This window comes from Myxine glutinosa, chromosome 5 (genome assembly GCF_964187855.1).
Source record: "Myxine glutinosa chromosome 5, kmMyxGlut1.1, whole genome shotgun sequence".
Lineage (NCBI taxonomy): Eukaryota > Metazoa > Chordata > Myxini > Myxiniformes > Myxinidae > Myxine > Myxine glutinosa.
Genome location: NC_136265.1, coordinates 2,008,044 through 2,030,978, shown reverse-complemented (window position 1 = coordinate 2,030,978; position 22,935 = coordinate 2,008,044). Strand labels below are relative to the sequence as shown.

Sequence of the window (22,935 nt, the reverse complement as noted above, 5' to 3'; positions counted from 1 at the left end):
GTTCATTACACCATTTTAACCATTTTGTAAAATTGAATGTGCAGCATGTAAATCAAGATGTCCAAATGTCACACACGTCCATACCCGTGGGATTCCCACGGGTGACCCCACTAGTATATTATAATAGGCGTAGGTGATCCGTCTGTCCGGGGGTGTGGCTTACTCCGTTGAGAGAGTAGCTCCACCCATTCTAGGAGGGGCTTCGAAAACAAATTCTGGGAGAGGCTTCATATAAACAAATATCCACCATTTTATTAACTCGCATAGCTTTGAGGCCTGTTTTGTAGGCCCGTGGTGTCTTGCTCTCTCTCCCAATTTTATTTCAAATCAAATTCGATATATCATTTCATTTGTCACAGTCGCTAACATAGTTTTAGACTTGGTTGAAAAAAAACGGGAAGAAAATCCAATGAAAGTAACCTGTAACAAAGGCCTGTAACTTCAAGGCCATTGAGTCTCTCTCACGCCTTTATCTCCAATCTAACTCACCATCTGATTTCATTTTTATGGATGGTTTTAGACTCAGTGTCAGCAATAATTGAGAACATTCACACACACGCGGGAAAATGCAGAGATATATTTTTTAAAATCGCGTCATGATGTATCATACACCGCCCAACATGACACAGACGGCAACATGTCAACATATATTAAAAATCGCTTTTTCTTTTCCGTTAAGATATATTACTTTTCCGTTTGATGACAGTCGTAGCCTGGCCTTTGACGGCTGGTTGTGACAGGCCACACCTTCTTCTTGGCGTTCTGCCCCCTTTTTCCTCGGGCCTGACCGCATCGTTAATGGCGGCTTGAGCGAGCGCTGAGGCGGCTGCTGCTGGCAGAGGCGCGTAATGGCGTCGCTGGGAGAGAGAGGTTGGCAAAATGGCCGGAATTGGATTGGGAACCTACTCTTATTTAATTGATGCAACGCAGATTCAACTATTTGGAAACACGGCCTTATCTAAAACACATAATAATGAAATAACTGAGTTCCTATGGTGGCCTACCTGTTGCTTGTGGACTAACTAGGGGTGCAACCTTTAACCTTTAATGTCATATTTACAAGTGATTATTTATTTACAAAAGTGTGGGTTCTAAAACCGCAACAATATATATATAATTTATTATTATTTATTTATTTATTTTCCTTTGTCCTCCCCAACATCATCATTTTTCCTCCCTCCCCATTGTCATCACCTCCCGATCATTTTTCCCAACGTCCTCACCTCATTCGTGCATTTTCTCTGGCAGCCGAAATGTGAGCAATACTGGCCAGATGACCATCAACCACATAACTGCGGGGAATTTGTCATCTCCCTACTACGAGTGGATAAGCTGGACCATTGGATCGTCCGTGCCTTACAATTCCACAACGTGAGATGATAATGAGGATCCCGGATAGATGGAAATAAATTACATCGTTTCGTGTACAGAGGGTGAAAACCAACGTGATGTATTCAGATGGGAATGAAGTGACTGACATAAGACACTTCTGAGCATCACAATATAATTTCAACAGGGATACTAAACATCTGTGTGTATGTATATCTGTTCATGTGTTCGTGTGTGTGTGTGTGTTCATGCATGTTCGTGAGTGTTCGTCTGTGTGTGTGTGTGTTCATGCATGTTTGTGTGTGCTCGTGTGTGTGTGTGTGTGTGTGTGTGTGTGTGTGTGTGTGTGTGTGTGTGTGTGTGTGTGTGCGTGTGTGTGTGTGTATAAAAGAGAGAGATAGAATTGTGAGGAACAGAAATGAAAAAACGAGATGTGTGTGTGTGTGTGTGTGTGTGTGTGTGTGTGTGTGTGTGTGTGTGTGTGTGTGTGTGTGTGTGTTCGTGTGTGCTCGTGTGTTTTCATGTGTATGCGTGTTCGTCTGTGTATGTGTTTTCGTGCATGTTCATGTGTGTGTGTGTGTGTGTGTCCATGCGTGTTTGTGTATGTGTATGTATGTATGTATGTCTGCTTGTTTCTTCGTGTGTGTGTGTGTGTGTGTGTGTGTGTCCATGCGTGTGTGTTCATGCATGGTCGTGTGTGTGTGTGTGTGTGTGCATGCGTGTGCTTGTACACTGTAATGGGACAATGGTTGGCATGTTTAAGGGGATGCATACGCGCATTAGTGTGCGTGTGTGTTCACTCACTTGTTTGCTTGTGTGCCCGTTCATGTGTGTGCGAATGAGAAAGTGCAAGAGGCCAACATGGCTTGTGTAGTTGCACAATTGCCAAAATGTTGTGACTTTTCTCTTTCCAAAGGTTATGAGTGGATGTCGCAGTTTTTGTCATGACAGGGTGTTTACATTACTGTAATAACTAGATGGTATTCATAGAATACTTACGCTGCGCAGTCAACTTGTTGTGAGGCAATTCTTCTGTTTTTGAACATTGTTTTTCTTTGATCCAATATGGCTGCCAGACCACGTGAGAGATGACATCATAAATTTATATTCTCTAATATAATTGTTGCATAGATCATGCTCAATACATTTCAAACTGATCAGACTAAGCATTGTCCCTGTCGAATTATGATGTCATAATTATGGCACCAATGACGTCATCGTTAACAACACCTGTTCCCAATATGGAGTTCTTTACAATGAGCCATGCTTCAATTATTTCCATGCAGCGGAATTGAAGATATAGAGGTGCAACATTTTTCGGTTTTTCCAAGATGGCGCCTGTACCACATGGCCTATGACATCATGATTATCATTAAAATATTCTACATGAGGAGGCACTCCTATGTTGAATATTTCGTGCCCATCAGACCAACAGTTGCTGCGAAAAAAATTCCCAATGATCGGATACATGTTGTACTTCTCGAATTATGACATCATAACGAAGGCACCGATGACATCATTATTAACATATCTTATTCCCCAAGGGGAGTACTTGACAATGAGCCATGTTTCAATTTTTTCCATGTAGCGGTTTCGGAGATATAGAGGTGCAACTTTTTTCGATATTTTCCAAGATGGCGTCTGTACCACGTGACCTATGACGTTATAATTATCATTTTAAAATTATACAGAAGCTGCACATATTCTGAAAATGTGTTCATCGGTCTAACAGTTGCAGAGGAATTTTTATTTTATTCATACTGATCAGATCAAGCGTTGTACTTGTCAAATTATGCCATCATAATTAAGGCACCGATGACATCGCCATCAACATATCTTATTCCCCATGGTGAGTACGTACTTGACAATGAGCCATGTTTAAATTTTTTCCATTGAGCGGTTTGGGAGATAGAGAGGTCTAACGTTTTTCCAAGATGGCGTCCGTACCACGTGACCTATGACGTCATTAGAAAAAAGGTGGACCTCAGGTTGAGGGAGCAACGTAGGAAGAAAAATGGTGGACCTCAGGTTGAGGGAGCAACGTAGGAAGAAAAAAGGTCAACCTCGGGTTGAGGGAGCAACATAGGAAGAAAAAAGGTCGACCTCAGGTTGAGGGAGCAAAGTAGGAAGAAAAAAGGTCGACCTCTGGTTGAGGGAGCAATGTAGGAAGAAAAAAGGTGGACCTCTGGTTGAGGGAGCAACATAGGAAGAAAAAAGGTGGACCTCGGGTTGAGGGAGAAACATAGGAAGAAAAAAGGTGGACCTCGGGTTGAGGGAGAAACATAGGAATAAAAAAGGTGGACCTCGGGTTGAGGGAGAAACGTAGGAAGAAAAAGGTCGACCTCTGGTTGAGGGAGCAACATCGGAAGAAAAAAGGTCGACCTCGGGTTGAGGGAGAAACATAGGAAGAAAAAAGGTCGACCTCTGGTTGAGGGAGCAACATAGGAAGAAAAAAGGTGTACCTCTGGTTGAGGGAGCAACATAGGAAGAAAAAAGGTGGACCTCGGGTTGAGGGAGAAACATAGGAAGAAAAAAGGTGGACCTCGGGTTGGTTAAGGGAGCAACGTAGGAAGAAAAAAGGTGGACCTCGGGTTGAGGGAGAAACATAGGAAGAAAAAAGGTGGACCTCGGGTTGACGGAGCAACGTAGGAAGAAAAAGGTGGACCTCAGGTTGACGGAGCAATGTAGGAAGAAAAAAGCTCTACCTCGGGTTGAGGAAGCAACGTCGGAAGAAAAAAGGTCGACCTCTGGTTGAGGGAGCAACGTAGGAAGAAAAGAGGTGGACCTCTGGTTGAAGGAGCAACGAAGGAAGAAAAAAGGTGGATCTCTGGTTGAGGGAGCAACGTAGGAAGAAAAAAGGTGGACCTCTGGTTGAGGGAGAAACATAGGAAGAAAAAAGGTCTACCTCGGCTGAGATGGGAAGATTGCGCGAGTTGGGATGTCAGTAAAGTGGGAATGTTGGGACAGTGGGGAGAGTTGGCTGGGAATGCACGGCAGTGGAGGAGTTTTGTACAAATGGCGGGGCAGCAGCAGCTTTGTATCATTAGGCTTCACGCCATATTAAGGGAAGTGAGGAAAAAGAAGGTACTTACTCGTACCTTGTTACGTGGTGTGATAATATCCCGCTTCTCTGGCGTGCTTCCTGACTCCATCATAAGATAGGTTTGCTTGAAGGATCATCTGGGTGATTCATATGGATGAATGTTCCTGAATTGATGAACTCACCAACACTCACATTTTCTCTGTTTAGACTCAATTTCAAGAAACTCGACAAGTGTCTCATTATCACTTCCAACGTTGGCCTGACCATGGTGTGCCGAACACAACCACCCAACTCATCGATTTTGTTTCTGTGCTCCGAACTGATCTCAACCGAACAGAAGTGTCCGAATCAACAATCGTTCACTGCAGGTAACTTGACTTTTAAAATACCTGGACAAAATTACACACATTATTCACAATGAGGAAATGGTATTACAATTGTGAATGTGATGCACCAAGTTAATGTTAATGTAATTTGAATGCTATACCCAAGTTCAGGTAACCAGGTACCCAGGTAACTTGGTACTCCGTCACTTCCTCTGTGAACGTGAGGGTAGGGGCCGTCATCGGCAGTAGGGCGACGCTTTCGGTATAATGGCGGACGAACCCGCAAAAGGGTCAACGGTATTATATTACCGGGTATTACCTTGGAGGGAGATCCATACTTATTCTGGCCCCGGTCTCCAGGTTCCACGCCACGTTAGGAGCGAGCAAGTGGCCAACCCAGCATCTTGTTTCGGTCATTCTGCTGTATTCGTCATGTGCTGTGTTCATGTTCTGGGCTTCCAGGCCTGGGCTCAAGGGGGCTGGAGGTGGAGATGAGGAGGCTGACACGTGCAACACCTCTTATGTAGAGTGTGGGGGCTGGTGGTGGAGATGAGGGGGCTGACGCGTGCAACACCTCTGATACAGTGTGGGGCCTGGTGGTGGAGATGAGGGGGCTGATGCATGCAACACCTCTGATACAGTGTGGGGGCTGGTGGCGGAGATGGGGGTGGGCGTGGGGGCATCGTTGCTCTGGCCACACTGTCAGCACTAGTTCTCGTGATGTCACAAACACACCCTCCCGCATGCAGTGACACACCAGGCACCAATCTTAACTGGTTGTTGTACTCTATTGGTATGTACATACAGGGGGTGGTCTTGTGCTTCCGTGTCGCGCACTTAGTCATCTGGGTCACGTTTTCATCTTGACCGGGTTCTGTTCGTTGTCCGTCCTAAACCCGATTGGATCTGAGCCTGACTGTGTGGCATCTCCTTTACAAGTTCTGGCATGGTGGCAGCGTTTCATCTCATGCCTCTTGTTATTCGTTCCCTGATTGAACCCGGTAAGTGAGAGTCGGCAAAATGACCGACTGTGTGATCACTTCAGTTTAATGGAAATTGAAACGGCAACGTCCTAAGATGGCGGCATCCAGTCGCGTGGCAAAGCAGTGGTGTCTCTCCAAAAATAAGTCGATAACGTCATTCGAATGCTGGCGACAGAACATATTGTACGTTTTATCGTTGCATTCAAACTTTGGCCCTATTCCTTATTGAGGGTATCACCTGGCCTAAGAAATCTGCTCTTTCCCCACTTCGTAACTTTGCTGACGATGGTGCTGAGAATAGGAGTGCCCGGATAGCACAACAGAAGGTAATTCTTGAACTAATGCTTGGACAAATTGTCAGTTTTTGTCCCATAATCTCAAGATCCCCAATTGTAAAGAACTCCACATCATTGGCTTAAGCCTGGCACACCATTCGTATGCACGTTGGTTTCCAGACATCAGGAGCTCATTCCCTCAACTCTGAGTCCATTCTCTCGGGGAATGACGAACGCGCTGAGGATTTGTTCCAGCGACTCTCCAATCCCCAGCAGCGGTCGGTCGCATCAGTCTTCATCACAGCCATCGAAACCCAGTTGCAAATAATCACCACGATGCTGCTTTTGATGTGAAGAGGCAGATCGCCCTGCCGATTATGTCCTAAGTCCTAAGCCGTCGTCTGTTCCTTCCAATTCAGACAAGACAGTCTTCTGCAGCATTCGTCAGATCTCTGGCAAAGACCCCAATGAAGACCGTCCGTCCTGATCATGACCCCGACGACCACAATGAGTCTCGTCAACCCTGCACACTACTACTACTATCTCCGCAAGGTGTGTGTATACCAACCGCTCAGCAATTCTATTTTCTTGTTACATCGACCATGCTATACCCCTCATGATAGACACTGGCGCCAAAACTAACCTCGTTTGTGCAACTTTGGGCCACCATATCGGCCTCCCCATCTCAAAATGTTCACGTGTTTACAGGATGGGTGGTGTGACCCCTCTTGATGTCGTCGGTGAAACCCATGTTGTGTTTATTAGGGCTGATCACATTTTGGCACTTGACTCCTTGATTGTTTCGGACCTTGATGTCGACATCCTCGTGGAAACTCCGTTCATGTCTCTAAATGCCATTTAAATTTGCCCCGCACGGCATCTCATTGGCATCGGCATCTCATTGGCATCGGCATCTCATTGGCATCGGCATCTCATTGGCATCGGCGGTATCGATCGGTGCACGTACGGTGATCTATCCCCTAAGACGAGCGCAGTCTCTTCAATTCGCTGCACACAAGTTGACAAGCTGAAGGTGTTAAACCTGAAGACGTTAAACCTGAAGGTTTTAAACCTGAAGGTGTTAAACCTGAAGGTTTTAAACCTGAAGACGTTAAACTTGAAGGCGTTAAACCTGAACGTTAAACCTGAAGGTGTTAAACCTGAAGGTTTTTAACCTGAAGACGTTAAACCTGAAGACGTTAAACCTGAAGACGTTAAACCTGAAGGCGTTAAACCTGAAGGCGTTAAACCTGAAGGCATTAAACCTGAAGATGTTAAACCTGAAGGTTTTAAACCGGAAGATGTTAAACCTGAAGGTTTTAAACATGAAGACGTTAAACCTGAAGGTTTAAAACCTGAAGATGTTAAACCTGAAGGTTTTTAACCTGAAGACGTTAAACCTGAAGACGTTAAACCTGAAGACATTAAACCTGAAGGCGTTAAACCTGAAGGCGTTACACCTGAAGACGTTAAACCTGAAGACGTTAAACCTGAAGGCGTTAAACCTGAAGGCGTTAAGCCTGAAGGCGTTAAACCTGAAGATGCTAAACCTGAAGATGATGGCTGTGTGGTGTATGTTAACCCCACGTTCCTCATCGAAAATCCCTGTGGTGGATCCCGACTTGCCACTGTGTTCCTGGATGTTAGTTGTTACAGCAAGCCGCAACCATCATTGATGCTGTTGGTGGTGTCCACTCTCTGCACCATTGCGGGTTGGTCCTGTATCATCGTGTCTGACTAGTCTCAGGCCTCTTTTCGGATGCCGTTCTCCAACACTGCATTGGAGGTGCTGATGTGTCGCATTCTTGGAGATGTCCTTGAGGTTTGCCCTGTGGCACGGGTTCGCCTGATGAGGTATTGAGAGTTTCATCGGCTGTGCTTCATATCCTGAATATGAAGACTGTGATACAACATTAAACTCTCAGCCACAAAGGCTGTTGTTTGCACAGGATCCACAGTAACCTAGAATGGGTGTGGTCTTCGGGCCATTTGAGTGCTGGTCCTCATCAGGTCGCCACCCTAGGCTTCTACCATCCACCTGCCACTTTGAGGGTCCTTGGGTCCTTTGTTGGTGTCTGCAGGCTCCTTACACATATTTTGCAGAATACAGTTGCCTTGTTCCCTTTGGATGATATTTGTGCTGGCCAGCCCTCGCCGGACCGTGTGTCGTGGACCGACAAATGAACCACTGCTCTGGCTAAAGCTCGGGCAGCCCTTCAGTCACTTCACACAGTAGCCTTGCCTAAACTGGCAGACCAGTTGTGGATCGGTACTGGTGGATCTACCATACACGCCGGCATTGGTGCTACATTGTACATGGTATGCAGCAGAAGACCTCTTCTTGCTTATTCCTTTGGCACTGGGTTGGAGAAGTGCCAGGCATCCCGGCTGTTGCCCCCTGTGCCAACTGATCCGTCGAGGCCTGCCTCCCCAGGTCTGAACTGGAGAACAGCTGAATGTATTTAAATCAAACTTGGTACAATTATTATAATGATGTAATAATGTGGGCGGAAGAGTGTTGTTCTAGTTTAAAATCACATTTCCAGTCAGTTTGTGTTACGGTCCATGTGTAATGGCATGCATAACATGTGGGAGGGAAGGAGACGATCATGCCAGTCTGGACTGGTTGTTGTACTTCATTGACATGTATGTACAGGGGGCACGCTCATGCTTTCGGGTCGCGCTTTTTCATAGCCGGGTCGAGTCTTCATCTTGACCTAGTTCTGTTCGTCGTTCGTATTAAACCCGATTGGATCTGAACCTGACTGTGTAGCATCTCTTTTGCAAGTACTGACACAGAGACTCATATTTGATCTCTGCTTTTTCCCTCCACCCACCGTTCACCCTCCACATTGACCGGCTCTCTTTCTTCACTCTTCAGTGCTATCATCTCACAAACTCGTGACAAATACGAGGCAAAGCAAGCTTTGGGGAAGTGGAGGAGTGGTTGACCACAACCAACTTGCGTTTGTTTTATTACTATCTGATGCTGCACAGTTTAATTATTGTTCCTTGTTATCTTCCTCTCTCCCTGGGCAGTGCTGGTGTAGGACGTACTGGCACATTCATAGCCCTGGACCAAGCTATACAGCAGCTTGAAGAGGAGGACATGGTTGAACTCAACAAAATTGTGAAGAACATGAGAACGAATCGCTGCATGATGGTCCAGACGGAGGTACGGGGAGGAAGTGAAGAAAATATATGTTTCAAATGCAAAATTAAGGCCAAAATGGTTGCCATCTTGGAATCCAAGATGGTTGCCATAAAATATTATGTGCATATGTTGTCATTAGACCTGATGACTATAAATAGATGGATTCGGTCACCAAATATAAGAGTATAGGCTTTAGATGGATCAAAATCATGTGAAATATCATTTTCAAAGGACGGCCATTTTGTTTTTCATTTCAGAGGCTGAAAGTGTGAAAATTGAGCCAGGCATACAATTTATTCAGATTGAGCACCCAAAAATGAGGTTAAAACACGCATGCCGGGCATTACCCCAATTTGCCTCCAGCATTATTACTGCGTAGCCCATAGGGCAAAGCCGTTTCGAACAGTGTTTTTCTGTCCGTATGTATGTATGTCCCCTCAAACGTAAACCAAACAGAGCTGAGGATCTGGTCACATGACAGGGGTGGTGGTGGTTCGTGTGCAGCCACCCGGCTGCTGCTTGCATCATCTTTCTGTGGGCTGATATTGTATTTTTGTTTCAAATCCTTAAAATATAGGGACTGGTCGCGAGCTCTAAATATTGTACGATCTGTCCAATTTTTGGCATGACTTCTTACATCCTGATATGGAACACGGATAGCCTTGTGGAGAAATATATTTTCAACGTTCATTTTTTTAGGCCACCCTCATATAAAATATATATATATATATATATATATATATATATATATATATATATATATATATGTATATATGTATATATACACAAAGAATTAAGTTAAGCACCCCCCCCGTTTTTTTACAACCTCGCACATTACAAGTTTGTTGTCGTCAAAACAGTGTAATATACCCATGTTATTGCTATATTTTCTGGAGAAGTGATATTATGGTCACATAAAAACATAACAATCATGCCGTTTTCAATATTTTATTCTGAATAATTTAAGGTGAAATTCTTTGGGAATTTTAGGCATATTTTCACCTCAATTTAAGTATGGAGCTAGAGGTCCATCACGGACAGTGTGGATGACGTTTATGTTTTCTAACGTACAGTCATTGTTCTGAGAAGACCTCTAGCGATCTTTGCGTCAATAACGTGTGTAGGACCCACGTGATCGGATCACTGACTCAACCCTACGTCTCATAGACCCTCTAAGCCGTCGTATGCGTTGCTGTGGCAGGTTGTTCCATTCCCGATGTAATGCACGTTCGGGACATGTTGGGACGACAAATTGCGAAGATGGTCCCTCCAATAGCCAATCTGGATGAATTGGAACGTGCATTACATCGGGAATGGAACAACCTGCCACAGCAACGCATACGACGGCTTACAGGGTCTATGAGACGTAGGGTTGAGTCAGTGATCCGATCACGTGGGTCCTACACACGTTATTGACGCAAAGATCGCTAGAGGTCTTCTCAGAACAATGACTGTACGTTAGAAAACATAAACGTCATCCACACTGTCCGTGATGGACCTATAGCTCCATACTTAAATTGAGGTGAAAATATGCCTAAAATTCCCAAAAAATTTCACCTTAAATTATTCAGAATAAAATATTGAAAACGGCATGATTGTTATGTTTTTATGTGACCATAATATCACTTCTCCAGAAAATATAGCAATAACATGGGTATATTACACTGTTTTGACGACAACAAACTTGTAATGTGCGAGGTTGTAAAAAAACGGGGGGGGGTGCTTAACTTAATTCTTTGTGTATATATATATATATGTATATATATATATATATATGTATATATATATATATATGTATATATATATATATATATGTATATATATATATATATATATATATATATATATATATATATATATATATATATATATATATATATATATATATATATATATGTATATATATATATATATATATGTATGTATATATATATATATATGTATATATATATATATATATATATATATATATATATATATATATATATATATATATAACAACAAACAACAAACAACAACAGGCATTTTAAGGCCATTTTCCCTGCAAGAGCGGGGGTTAGCCTTGCGGTCCCCATGACAATCTTCTCCATTTTGCCCTATTTTCTGCATCTCCCCTTGTTAACCCCCTTGCCCGCATTTCTTCTTAGACCATCTTTAGCCAAGTCTTTCTTGGTCTTCCCCGTCCTTTACTTCCTTCTACATTCATTCCCATCACTCTTTTCAACGAGTCACTTTCATCCTTCCTCAACACATGACCAAACAAGCTCAACCTGTTTCTCTTCACAGCATCCATCACAGGCTCTATTCCCATCATCTTTTGCAATTCATCATTTGTCTTCCTCTTTCTCAACGATACTCCGCACATCCACTGAACCATTCACATTTCCACCCTTTCCAGCCTTCGTTGCTGCTCTACGTTCATTACCCATGTCTCACTCCCATAAATCATAACACTTCTCACACATGCAGCATACACCTTTCCCTTCAGCTTCAATGACACTCCCCTCCTCGTCAGCACGCCACTCAGTTCCCGAAACTTCTTCCATGCACATCTCACTCGAGCAACCGTTGCCGAGTCTGATCCACCTTCTCCATTCAGCATGTCTCCGAGGTAACAAAATGTTTTCACACCTTCCAGCTTCATGCCATCTCCAAGATCCAACTCAACATTTCCTCCATCTGCAGCTCCCTCTGTGCACACCTTACACTTGAATGTAGCTGCCACACTGGTTAATGACCCTCTCAAACCACTACATTTTTGATGAACCCACTCAGCGCACATTGGACATTGAATGGAATTCACTCCGACACCCTTCCTGCACACAGCACATGGCCACTTCCCAGTTCTTTCCACCTCACCACATGCTTTACCACTTGCCAGCACCTTCGTTTTTCCGATATTCACCTTCAGACCTTTTGTCTCCATACATTCCTTCCACTTGTTCATCTTCTCCTTCAGTCCATCCATACTTTCTGCAATCAACACCAGATCATCTGCATACAACAACTCCCACGGTAAACCCTCCTTTACGTTCTGAGCCAGCACCTCCATCACAGCTATAAATAGTAGTGGACTTAGTACCGACCCCAGATGCACTCCCACCTTCACCTGAAACTCACCACTGTTCCCGTCCTTCGTCCTTACAGCTGTGCGTGCTCTTTTGTACATTGCCGTCACTACTCTGATCAACCATTCCTCCACTCCTAACTTCCTCAATGCCCATGTCACTACTTCACGTGGAACCCTATCGAATGCTTTCTCCAGATCAACAAACCCAAGAAATAACTTCTTCCTCTTCTCCATGTACTTCTCCTGCAACTGCCTCACAATAAAAAGTGTGTCTGTCATTCCTCCTCCTGGCATAAATCCAAACTGCATTTCGTCAATCTTCACTTTCTTCCTTATCCTCCTCTCCAAAACCCTTTCCAATACCTTCATTCCATGCTCCAATAATTTTATCGCTCGATATGACCGACAGTCCAGAGGGTCACCTTTCCCCTTGTATAGAGGGACGAGGGTACTCAGTTCCCAAGCCACTGGAATGCGGCCTTCTTTCACCACCAGATTGCAGATCTCTGTCATTCTCTTCACACCCCGAACTTCCCGCTGCCTTCGACATATCTCCCACAACTCCCGTCGGCCCTCCCGCTTTTCTACTCTTCATTGCTTTTATCGCTTCCTCAACTTCCTTCTCGGTTATCTTCTCTGCCGGTCCTAAAACTGGGTTACTCTCTATGTTGCCATCCCATTCATTCTCTGCATTCAACAGTATTTCCATATATCTCTTCCATCTTCCTTTAATTCCATCTGGGTCCACAACGATTTGTCCCACTTCATCCTTCAAGCAACTCACCCCCACCACATCACACCTCTCTTTCGCTATCTGCTTTGCAATCCTGAATAACGCTCTCTGACCCTCTTCCGAATCCAAGCGTTCTCCGAACATTTTCCTACATGCCTCCTGCACCTTTGCTCCCTCTTTCTTTGCAGCCTTCTTGGCTGCCTTATAACTTTCATGGTCTGCCTTTTCTGCCCCCATACCCTTCGCTTTCTGCCACTCCTTGAACTTCTTCCTCTGCTCGTCAATCTTCTTTCCAACTTCATCATCCCACCACCATGTTTCCGAGTGCCTCGGTGGTCCTTTTGTCCATCCACATACCTCACCAACGGCTCCCAACAAACTATCTTTCATTGACATCCAACCACTTACAAGCTCAACCACATCATTCTCCACCATACTCAGCCTCTCTTTTAATGCCTCCCTCACTGTCACCTCTTTCAACCTCCACACCTTCATTCTCGGTTGGTACTTCACCCGCCGAGCTCTCCTCGCACCTCTCACCCTTATTTCGCAGACAACCAAGTGGTGCTCTGAAACAGCCTCCTCCCCCGGGATCACCTTTGTGTCCCGGAGGTGCCCCCTATCTCGCCTACGCACCAGCAGGTAGTCAACGGTTGTCGTCGACCCACCTGACGTGTATGTAACAAGCTTATTGTCCTCTTTCTGGAACTGAGTATTACAAATCAACAAATCAGCTCCATCAGCAAACTCCAAAATCCTTTCACCTTCCCCATTTCTCACACCATATCCGTAACCCCCATGAACTCCCTCAAAACCGTCCATACTCCTTCCCACATGTCCATTTAGGTCTCCTCCTACCACAACAACTTCCTCATCTTTCACGTTTTCCATCAGCTTCTCTAAAGCACACCAGAACTTGTCCTTCTCTTCATCGCTCCGACCAACCTGCGGAGCATATCCCGAGATGATGTTCACTAAGAGCTTTCCAAGCATCATTTTCACCATCATCAAAATTTCACTCACTCTAGTCACACTCACCCCACTGTCTACAAACTCCTCAGTAAGCAGGACACCAACACCATTCACGCCCTCCGGGCACCCTTGCCACACAAACTTGTATTTCTGTCCCTGCCTACCCTTCACCATTCTCACACCACTTCCCTTCCATCTCGTCTCCTGCACACAACATATGTCCACTCTTCTTCTGACCAAAACTTCCACCACTTCTCCTGATCTCCCTGTCATTGTCCCTACATTCCATGTCCCAAACCTCAGAAACCGATCTCCACGTGGGGCATCAGACGTTTCAACGTCATAAATGGAGTGATTTCCACCCTTGCTTCGATTGGGTTCCCCACCTTGAGTTTTGACGAACGAGAGGGAGTGGGGTCCCCCACGGGGTACTTCGGGCTGTACCCTGCCCATATGTCGTCGTAATTGTCATGGTTCTCTTTTTGAGGCAATGTTTTTATGGCCGGATGCCCTTCCTGACGCCAACCCTTTTAGTCGCCTCTTACGACGCAGGGATACGGTGTACCTATTCTAAACCGGGGTACACACCGGGTATAGGTATCCATATAGATATATATATATATATATATATATATATATATATATATATCTATATATATATATATATATATATATATATATATATATATATATATATATATATTTATTTATACACACACACACACACATATATACGGTACACATATACTGTGTATATATATATATATATATATATATATATATATATATATATATATATATATACACCGTATATATATGCTGCATATATATATACGACAGCATATATATACACGCACACATTCATTCATTCATTCATTCATATACTAGCTTGGCTCGGCTTGCTGCGCTCGCCTCACCACACGTCGTTACTGAGGAACGGGCTTATTTTAGCTGAGGATAATGACTGCACCTGAGCTGCTGTGTTGTCATGATTTATAGCAATCATAATACAAACAATTATTTTGCACAAATTTATTTGTAGTGTTTGTGATATTACATTTTTATAAGCAATTTAGGTTGAAGATTTAGGTTGAAAAAATATATATAATTCAAAAAAGAACCCCTCATAGTGCAGTGGCCGAAGCTGAAAAAGGGCTCTTTTAATGAAATAAAAAAATGATGAAATGGGTCCATTTATTGCATGTTGTCGGAAATAAGGGGTTAATTTAGCATGTCGTACAAAATTGCTGCAACTACAACATCATTCTTCAAAAACTAGAGGCCCAGACGGTTAAAATGAGACCGGTCCCAGCTTGTTATACCTCCGGTAGGGGTGTACCTAATTTTTAGGGCCGAGGCCACTGCACTATCAGCACATACATACGGGAGGGGTAGGTGCAGACTGGAAGTTTGGGACGATTACACCTCACCACCACGTAATTTAAAACACCTCACCACCAAGTAATTCAAAACAACTCACCACCACGTAATTCAAAACACCTCACCACCACGTAATTTAAAACACCTCACCACCAAGTAATTCAAAACAACTCACCACCATGTAATTCAAAACACCTCACCACCAAGTAATTCAAAACACCTCACCACCACGTAATTCAAAACACCTCACCACCACGTAATTCAAAACACCTCACCACCACGTAATTCAAAACACCTCACCCCCATGTAATTTAAAATACCTCACCCCCACTTAATTTAAAACACCTCACCCCCATGTAATTTAAAATACCTTACCACCATGTAATCCAAAACACCTCACCCCCATGTAAGTCAAAACACCTCACCACCACGTAATTCAAAACACCTAAAAAAAAATTTTTTTTTAACCTTTAGAGGCCATTTTTCCCCGCAAAGCGGGGGTTGGCCTTTTTCGGGCACCGTGGTTGTTGTTGTTTTTGTTGGTCCCCTTTTTGAAGCAATGTTTTATGGCCGGATGCCCTTCCTGCCGCCAACCCTTTTTGTCGCCTTTTTACGACAAGCAGGGAATTACCAGTGAACTGGTACTCAATTAGCCGACTCGGAAGGATGACAGGCTGAGTCAACCCTACTGGCATTAATTCAGCGATCGACTGGGATTCGAACCCAGGATCCTAGGATCCTAAGCTGGCACCCTAGCCGCTAGCCCAACACCAGGGATAATTCAAAACACCTCACCACCACGTAATTCAAAACACCTCACCCCCATGTAATTTAAAACACCTCACCCAACCTAATTTAAAACACATCACCACCAAGTAATTTAAAACACCTCACCCCCACGTAATTTAAAATACCTCACCCCCACAAATTTAAAACACCTCACCACCACATAATCCAAAACACCACACCCCCATGTAATTCAAAACACCTTACCACCATGTAAGTCAAAACACCTCACCACCACGTAATTCAAAACACCTCACCCCCATGTAATTTAAAACACCTCACCACCACGTAATTTAAAACACCTTACCACCATGTAATTCAAAACACCTCACCACCTCGTAATTTAAAATATCTTACCACCAAGTAATTCAAAACACCTCATCACCAACTAATTCAAAACACCTCACCACCACATAACTTAAAACACCTCACCACCTCGTAATTTAAAACACCTTACCACCAAGTAATTCAAAACACCTCATCACCAACTAATTCAAAACACCTCACCACCACATAACTTAAAACGCCTCACCACCACTTAATTTAAAACACCTCACCACCACGTAATTCAAAACACCTCACCACCACGTAATTCAAAACACCTCACCCCCATGTAATTTAAAATACCTCACCCCCACTTAAATTTAAAACACCTCACCACCACGTAATTCAAAACACCTCACCACCAAGTAATTCAAAATACCTAACCACCACGTAATTCAAAACACCTCACCCCCATGTAATTTAAAATACCTCACCCCCACTTAAATTTAAAACACCTCACCACCACGTAATTCAAAACACCTCACCACCAAGTAATTCAAAATACCTAACCACCACGTAATTCAAAACACCTCACCCCCATGTAATTTAAAATACCTCACCCCCACTTAAATTTAAAACACCTCACCACCACGTAATTCAAAACACCTCACCACCAAGTAATTCAAAATACCTAACCACCACGTAATTCAAAACACCTCACCCCCATGTAATTTAAAATACCTCACCCCCACTTAAATTTAAAACACCTCACCACCACGTAATTCAAAACACCTCACCACCAAGTAATTCAAAACACCTCACCACCACGTAATTCAAAACACCTCACCCCCATGTAATTTAACATACCTCACCCCCACTTAATTTAAAACACCTCACCACCAAGTAATTTAAAACACCTCACCCCCACGTAATTTAAAATACCTCACCCCCATGTAATTCAAAACACCTTACCACCATGTAAGTCAAAACACCTCACCACCACGTAATTCAAAACACCTCACCACCAAGTAATTCAAAACACCATCACCAACTAATTCAAAACACCTCACCATTACATAATTAAAAACACCTCACCAGCAAATAATTCAAAACACCTCACCATCACGTAATTCAAAACACCTCACCACCACGTGATTTAAAATCACCTCACCATCACGTAATTCAAAACACCATCACCAACTAATTCAAAACACCTCACCATTACATAATTAAAAACACCTCACCAGCAAATAATTCAAAACACCTCACCATCACGTAATTCAAAACACCTCACCACCACGTAATTTAAAACACCTCACCATCACGTAATTTAAAACACCTCACCATCACGTAATTCAAAACACCTCACCACCAAGTAATTCAAAACACCATCACCAACTAATTCAAAACACCTCACCATTACATAATTAAAAACACCTCACCAGCAAATAATTCAAAACACCTCACCATCATGTAATTCAAAACACCTCACCACCACGTGATTTAAAATCACCTCACCATCACGTAATTCAAAACGCCTCACCACCAAGTAATTCAAAACACCATCACCAACTAATTCAAAACACCTCACCATTACATAATTAAAAACACCTCACCAGCAAATAATTCAAAACACCTCACCATCACGTAATTCAAAACACCTCACCACCACGTGATTTAAAATCACCTCACCATCACGTAATTCAAAACACCATCACCAACTAATTCAAAACACCTCACCACGTGATTCAAAATCACCTCACCACCACATCATTTAAAAACACCTCACCACCACATAATTCAAAATACCTCACCACGTGATTCAAAACCACCACCACGTTATTAAAAACACTTCACAACCACAGAAACAAAAGTTTCAGGGAGTAGTTCAGTGACAACAGACACTGCCCAGATATGTAGATGTATAGATAAATGACTGTACCTGAGTTGCTGTTTTGTCATGGTTTACACCAATCATAATTCAAACAATCATAATACACAAATGTATTTGTAATATACGTGATATTACATTTTATAAACAATTGAAGTTGAAAACTTAAGTTGAAAAAAAAAAATTCCCCAAAAAATTCCCCCCCAAAAAATAATAAAAATTGGAACATTTTTCAAAAAACAAAACCCTTCGGACATACCGACGGTAGAGGTAGGTGCATACCAGAAGTTTGGTAGGATTTCACAGAAGTTTGAGGGAGTAGTTCAATGACAAGACAACACAAGACAGACACCCCACAGATATATATATATATATATAATATATATTGTTGCGGTTTTAAGAAACCGCTAAGCAGTAATGGCAACCACCATTATTGATATTTGGTGATACAAAATCTCAATCCAATACATGTTTAATTCAGGCTGTGAGTGTGAAAAAGTCTAGGGGTGTGAATACTTTCTGAAGGCCCTGTAAGCGTGGAGGTCTTTGGCTATGCGGAAGAGTTAACACCCGAAATGTCAGCTTCTCTTTGTTTCCCACGACGATTTGCATACCAGCTGATTCCATCCACAGTAATATTGAGCTGTCTCTAAATAAGCACAAATCTCACGATGAACCTTTTCAAGCGTACACACAAATACCTTCTCAAGTTACCTGTGTGAATACATGAATATGGTTGTTATGGTGTCATCCATAGCTTTTGGTGGTTAATGATGGATGATAATAGATGTCGTTTTGATTTTACATCCGTTTCATCATTCCAATCGTTATCTCTTGTCCCGTTCTCTCGTTTCAGTTGCAGTACAAATTCCTGTACACTTGTGTCAGGGACTATTTGAAGAGCAAAACTGGCCAGGTCGTTGGGAATCCTGTCTACCAGAACACTCATCCTGCATATCAGGACCAGAACAATCATCCTGTTTAATAGAACACTCATCCCATCAATCAAAACCATTAACGATAATCTGATCAGAAGAAGGAAAAGAGCAATGGGTTCTGTGCACGTGGTAGAGAGTTTTAAGTTGTACCCATCAGAACCTTTTCTCCCTTCATCCACCATCAAATGTTTGGGTTTAATGGAAATGCATGTTTGTCTTTTTAGGATGGCGTGGGTATGTAAACTCAGACTCCCGTGTGAAGGAAGATTATGCTACAAAAACAACCCAACATGCATTACGTCCCCTATTTGTGCTCGAGATGCATTCCTAAAAACCCCAGTGTAAATGGAAAAATAATTAATCAATCAAAAGCACTTTTTCGTTATGTATAATAATGTTATAAATTGAGGATGCATTTCTGGGGGTAATTTTCGCTCATCCGAACATAGCCAAAGTAAATATATAATAATGAAATTAATCAATACAAAATATAGTGATCTGAAGATACCTAACCAGTTTCTTCGCTTGCTGATGGTTTCTGTAAAGTTTGATGAAAAAGCGAGTGAGACAGATTGGAGCGGTCTTGAGCCGATGCTGTCCTGGAACATGGAGCAACACATGCCCAGTGAACCTATTTGGTGGAGTGCGCAGCTTGGGAGAGCAGAATAGACTGTGGTGCGGCAAAATTACACCAGGTGAAAACACGTAAACGCAAAAATTACACCACGTGAAAAAACGTAAACGCAAAAATTACACCACGTGAAAAAACGTAAACGCAAAAATTACACCACATGAAAACATGTAAACGTGAAAATTACACCACATGAAAACACGTAAATGCAAAAATTATACGACATGAAACCACGTAAATGCAGAAATTACACCACGTGAAAACACGTAAACGCTAAAATTACACCAGGTGAAAACACGTCAACATGAAAATTACACCACGTGAAAACACATAAATGCAGAAATTACACCACGTGAAAACACATAAACGCGAAAATTACATCACGTGAAAACACGTAAACGGTAAAATTACACCAGGTGAAAACACGTAAACGCGAAAATTACATCACGTGAAAACACGTAAACGGTAAAATTACACCAGGTGAAAACAAGTAAACGTGAAAATTACATCACGTGAAAACACGTAAACGGAATTACACCAGGTGAAAACACATAAACGCAAAAATTACATCATGTGAAAACACGTAAACGGTAAAATTACACCAGGTGAAAACAAGTAAACGTGAAAATTACATCACGTGAAAACATGTAAACGCAAAAATTACACCACGTGAAAACACACAAATGCGAAAATTACATCACGTGAAAACATGTAAACGCAAAAATGACACCACGTGAAAACACACAAATGCGAAAATTACATCAGGTGAAAACACGTAAATGCAAAAATTACATCACGTGATAACACGTAAACGCAAAAATTACACCATGTGAAAACACGTACATGCGATAATTGCATCACGTGAAAGCACGTAAACGTGAAAATGACACCTCGTGAAAACACGTAAACATGAAAACATGTAAACACGAAAATTACGAAGTGTAATTAGAAAAGTGTTCAGTACTTGGTCAAAAGTTCAAGAAGCATAAATAGAATGAGCATAAATGCAGGAATACCTGTACAACCTAAATTTTTTGGAAACAAACAACAGAAAATATTCCAACCTGATATGAGGTTCAAGTTACACCAAAAGACTTTTGGAAATACATTGTCTATTGTCAGACAAAAAATTTCCATAAAAAATGATTTCATTGGTTTAATATAAAAATGCAATAAAATCTATCATTGCTTCTTCTTCCAGACAATTTCACTCCACTGCAGAAGAAAGACCAATCTCTCAATCTCAAACTGTACATGTTTCGGTTTTTTAAACTGTACATTTTTCGGTTTTTTAAACTGCACATGTTTTGTTTTTTCAACTGTCCATGTTTTGTTTTTTTAAACTTTACATGTTTCGGTTTTTTAAACTGCACGTTTTTTTTCAACTGTACATGTTTCGGTTTTTTTAAACTGCACATGTTTTGGTTTTCTAAACTGTACATGTTTTTTTTAACTGTACATGTTTTGTTTTTTTAAACTGTGCATGTTTTGGTTTTTTCAACTGTACATGTTTTGGATTTTTAAAAACTGCACATGTTTTTGGTTTTCTAAACTGTACATGTTTTTTTAAAATTGTACATGTTTTGGTTTTTTTAACTGTACAAGTTTTGGTTTTTTCCGTTCTGTTTTTTTTAACTGTACATGTTTTGTTTTAAATCTATTGAATGATCTGTGTAATGGACAATAGATATTTATTCATGGTTTAGATTACAATGCTTTTCCCACCGAAGTGCACATGCCGTTACATGATGCTGGAGCCACACGTGACTTGATGTTATTTTTGCATTGCTGTAGTTTGATTGTAAATGTGTATCATAATGTAAAGATGACGTCATTTGCATATTTAATATGTACTCTAATAATGGACAGTGTTTAATATAAAAACAAATGTGGGTGTGAATTATTTTTGTTGTCTATTAAAAATTAGAGATTCATTGTAAACAATATATATAATTAGAGAGCACACCACATGTGCATTCATTAACATTTCCTACTCATCTGTCACTATTTAACAGAAACATGCGGTGAACACGCTCATATATTTGTCATTAAAACATTATATAACAGCAATGTGTTTGGAAACATATTGTGTACATTTAAATTGAGTAAATGAGCAAAATGTGCAATGGAAGGAGAAAACCATCTTTATTTTTGAAAATATTGTTACGTTTATGGGGGTAGGTAAGAGAATACTGTAGGAAAGGTAGAATTGAATAGGAAATAGTATTGTTGCGGTGGTTCAAATTATCCCACTCCTTAACAACAATTTGTTGCGGGGGCCGGGTTCAAAACCCCCTTCTTGCACAACAATTTTTTTGCGTGATTCCCCTCGGTTAATAACGAATACCTTCAAGGTGCACTGATCAAGGTGCACGCACGTGCCAAAGAACCGCGCGATCGAACCCTCACTTTCCCACACCTTATGGATGCCGAGCGGTTTTGCACGGTGTGGAAAGCGGCGTTACCCCACGAGATTTATGGACCCGAGTCTAGCCAAATTCGGTCCCGGATGATGCTAGGCCAATGGAGAAAAGACGTACCGAACAGGTTGGAAAGTAAGAACAAAATGTACAGCCTTTTATTTGGAAGGCACAGAGAAACAGAGACGAAGATACAGCTTATCAATTATTATCTAATAATAACCCCGACTTGGCGCCTTCACACTCTTGACACACACACCCACTCACAGGGACAAAAGACACTGGTTAAAGGCATGCCGATGTACGTGCTGTTATTCCTCGCTGGTGACCACGTGGTCTGATGTACGCGGCTCGTAGTTTGATCGTGACGTGCAGCCTGGATGAGGTCAATTCAGCGCAGGTGGGACGAGCTGCCACACAGGCAGACAACTTCAGCTCAGGTGAGTCATGTCGAAAGGCCAACGCTTGCAGGTCAGCCAGATGGCGCAAAAGATCGGCAAAGAGCGATGGGTGTCGGGCGTTGAACAAAGGCCAAAACATGTGTCGTCTGGTGGAGCCAAAACAAAAAGGTTCAGAGCAGGGTGTCGTCCACGTGGCGAAATCCAAGGCAAGAGCACTATCCTCGTGTGCGGCTGTGCGCGGCATAATAACAAGAGAGGTCTCCTCGTGGGCGCAATGGAAAAGCAAGAGAGAGGTCTCCTCGTGGGCACAATGGAAAAGCAAGAGAGAGGTCTCCTCTT

The 22,935-nt window shown here is 42.3% G+C and overlaps 1 protein-coding gene across 1 annotated transcript in view; it reads left to right on the top strand.

The window, feature by feature from the left end:
* The window catches only part of LOC137428036 (receptor-type tyrosine-protein phosphatase H), a 329,265-nt gene extending 307,420 nt beyond the window's left edge, over nucleotides 1–21,845 (top strand). The window contains exons 26-29 of the mRNA XM_078777499.1: nucleotides 1,249–1,371; nucleotides 4,580–4,740; nucleotides 8,996–9,131; nucleotides 19,063–21,845. Of these exons, the coding sequence (XP_078633625.1) occupies nucleotides 1,249–1,371; nucleotides 4,580–4,740; nucleotides 8,996–9,131; nucleotides 19,063–19,191 (549 nt within the window). The 3' untranslated portion in view covers nucleotides 19,192–21,845. The remainder of the gene's footprint in view (nucleotides 1–1,248; nucleotides 1,372–4,579; nucleotides 4,741–8,995; nucleotides 9,132–19,062) is intronic.
* Nucleotides 21,846–22,935: the final 1,090 nt, after the last annotated feature.